The sequence below is a fragment of the Anarrhichthys ocellatus genome, unplaced genomic scaffold, assembly GCF_004355925.1.
Source record: "Anarrhichthys ocellatus isolate YVR2014 unplaced genomic scaffold, GSC_Weel_1.0 scaffold5838, whole genome shotgun sequence".
Classification (NCBI taxonomy): Eukaryota; Metazoa; Chordata; class Actinopteri; order Perciformes; family Anarhichadidae; genus Anarrhichthys; species Anarrhichthys ocellatus.
Window position 1 is genome coordinate 1 of NW_022285812.1, and position 3,246 is coordinate 3,246.

The following is a 3,246-nucleotide window of genomic DNA, read 5'->3' on the forward strand; positions in this document are numbered from 1 at the left end:
TATATATATATATATATATATAAATATATATATATATATCAAGATGCTCGTGCACACATTGTAAATAGTAAATACTTGAACAGTTCTTGGAGTGGACTGGCATGAGGAGAGGGTTGACAGGAAGTGACCTCACCAGACCAGGAAGCTCGCAGCACTTGTCTCTGCTGGCCCACGACGTGCTGCACACGATGTCAAAGATCTGAAGCTGGAACTGCAGAAGAGGAGAAACACAAACTTCATTCACAAAACCACCAAAATATATGAACTTTAGAGGACTAGATGCATTCAACGTCCCACCAACAGTTCAGTCATTGAATGAAAATAAAACAAACAAATCTCAAAGTAATCAATAACTTTTTATGTGAAACAAAAATCACAAGAACCTCTCATAGCTGACTCAAAGAGCTGAGACGACACAATCTATTCACGTTTAAATGTCAAACAAACCAACGGGTGAATTCAGACGAACATGTGAGGGTATGTTTTATTTCACACGGCTTAAACATCACTAATGATCTCTGCAGCAGCTACAGATCACCCGAGGTGGTTCAGTGTCGTGCAAAGAAGAGTTTTAATCATCGTTCCCGCCCAAAGAAGCAGTAAACCTCAGTTTTACATCTTCCCTTTGAACCTTTTCTTTACAACGATCTGTGTTTTCAGCTTTGTCTAATTAGGCCTGGTGAATTCTGGTGATTCATGGGGCGTTCAAACACAGTGGGAGATTATAGGATTCACCGTTGAAATATATTCAAAGAACCAAACGAGAGGAGAAACATCCAGCTGCTCCTGCAGGCCGAGTGTTCATGAAGAGCAGCTACATTCTGCTTCCTGCAGGTCCGAAGGACCATGATGCATTGCGAGGCCGCCTCGTTAACGTTCGTGCAACGAGCACGATCGTCAAAAAGAAACGATTAGCAGCTGAGATAACGGCCTCTTCAGGGGCAGGTATCTCGCCTCGGATCAGTGTGTGTTCTTTTGGGTCACTCACACAACTGTGACGCAGATTATGTGACACGCAAGTGGAATTGTTGAGCTCGGTCGATGTCGAGGGTTTTTCTCTTCAAAGAGGAGATCGAACCAATCAGACACAAACGTCGGCCGCGCTGCTGTTCCTGGAGGAGAGACGCTGGGAATGGATTTGTTTGCGTTCATTAAGCCGCTCGGCTTTGATGAAATTAATTCAAACGGATGAAACGATGCATCAGTGTAAGATAAGAAACTGTTCGCTTCCTGCGGTCACTAATGTGGCAAAGAAGAAGTCAGTTTGGCCAATCAGAAGGAGGGAGGTTTTATCTCTTATCTCTTATTAGTGTATGGATCTTTTTAGCTGACATGCTTCTCTTTGGTTTCATTTCACTTTAAAAATCCACTTGCAGAGACTTGAAGCCGGCTCTGCGTTGGTTCCTCCATCACACTGAACATTTAGCTGCTTTTCATTTGTTTGTCCTCGTATTTAAATGACTGCTGTGCAGCTGTAAGCAGGACCTCTTCTCTTCAACAATAAGACACCAGGGGGTCAACTACAGACGGTCAACAAACACGAGACAGTTACAGGTGAACAGATCAGATATTAAGTCATTATCTTAAGATCAGACTCAGGAGTAACGGTTTGTCATTTTTAAGGTTTTCATCTTCTCATTTTATTTTACTGGCAGAGATGGGCTTCCACACTCTGTGTGTGTGTGTGTGTGTGTGTGTGTGTGTGTGCGCGCGCGTCGTCCTCACCGGCGCCGAGTTGTCCTTGTTCCCTCTGGACCGGACCATCCTGCCCAGGACCTCCAGTCCTTCGATGGTGATGTTCCCCGCCGCGTTGATGCTTTTCTCGGCCATGGCGCTGCAGTCGATCACCACCTTGGCGCTCGTCTTGCTGATGGCGATGTGAAGCTGCATGAGAGGAAACAAACCCACACGTTCAGTGCTGAGAATCTTATATAGAAAAATGCATACACCAAAAACTGACAACATAAATAATAATGTGCAATATATATATCAACGTATACTACCGTGTGATGCGGTTATATTTCATATTTCATATGTGCAACGATGTGAACTCAACCATTCGGTCCGATTATATCTTGTTTTAATATAATAAAGGATAATCTTATCTTATTATATGATAACAATAACAAACACTGTTCACACAGGAAAAGCAGCAACGTGCTTCACAACCGGGGAAAATAGACAAAGAATGAAATAAGATGGAAAATAAAACATTCTTGATAAAATAATAGAAAGATTAAAAAACAAGAATAAAGCCACAAGCGGCCATGACGGGGTTCAGCAGAGAGCTGCTCTCAGGCGTCACAAAGTCATTTCTTCTGGTTTCATTCAGTCTGCAGAACTGAACTGAGTTCAAAAGAAGCAGAACTGAGAACAAATACTTGTTTCATGATGACGACGTGCAGCCGGCATGTTTCACAGCTTAGTCACAAAGATCCAGCATGTTGGGTGAAGTTTGGACAGACGTTTGCAGCTTTAGCACCATATTTGAACCCGTGCACATGATCTGAACCGGTGGCGCCCCCTATTGACTGATTCCAGAATAGTTCAACATCATCAGCATGAAACATATCATGTGAGTTTAGCATTGATCGGACAAACAGTTACTGATATACTGTCTGATTTGTGTTGAGTCATGCTGTTGTTGTTTTTTTGCATCTGTAGCGCCCCCTGGTGGTCCAACCTCTCAGGATACGTTTCCGGTTCTCTTGTGGAGATACCCTGCACGTTCTGGGATTATTGACGATGGTCTAGTTAAGTGCTGAGTCATCTTTCATACAAGGAATGCTGCACAAAATGCTTTAAACTAAATAAAATGCACAAAGCAGCAGCATCAAAAGCTCTCCTCCTCTTCTTATCTTTCCTACATCAGTGATGCAGATGTCAGGTTTTAAGAGACTATTTCCCTTCAAATGAACCGTCTGCTGTCTGTTGTCTGCTGTCTGTTGTCTGCTGTATGTTGTCTGCTGTATGTTGTCTGCTGTCTGTTGTCTGTTGTCTGCTGTATGTTGTCTGCTGTATGTTGTATGTTGTCTGCTGTATGTTGTCTGCTGTATGTTGTCTGTTGTCTGCTGTATGTTGTCTGCTGTATGCTGTCTGCTGTATGTTGTCTGTTGTCTGCTGTCTGTTGTCTGCTGTCTTTTGTCTGTTGTCTGCTGTCTGTTGTCTGCTGTATGTTGTCTGCTGTCTGCTGTATGTTGTCTGCTGTATGTTGTCTGCTGTCTGCTGTATGTTGTCTGTTGTCTG

General features: G+C 43.1%; 1 protein-coding gene across 1 annotated transcript; it reads right to left on the minus strand.

The window, feature by feature from the left end:
- Nucleotides 1-75: 75 nt before the first annotated feature.
- Nucleotides 76-2,899, minus strand: LOC116380021 (collagen alpha-1(XIV) chain-like; the record flags this gene model as incomplete). Its single annotated transcript, XM_031841974.1, has 2 exons — nucleotides 1,726-2,899; nucleotides 76-211 (listed from the first exon to the last, which is right to left on the minus strand). Coding segments are annotated over exons 1-2 (376 nt in total), but the record flags the coding sequence as incomplete, so codon positions are not given.
- Nucleotides 2,900-3,246: the final 347 nt, after the last annotated feature.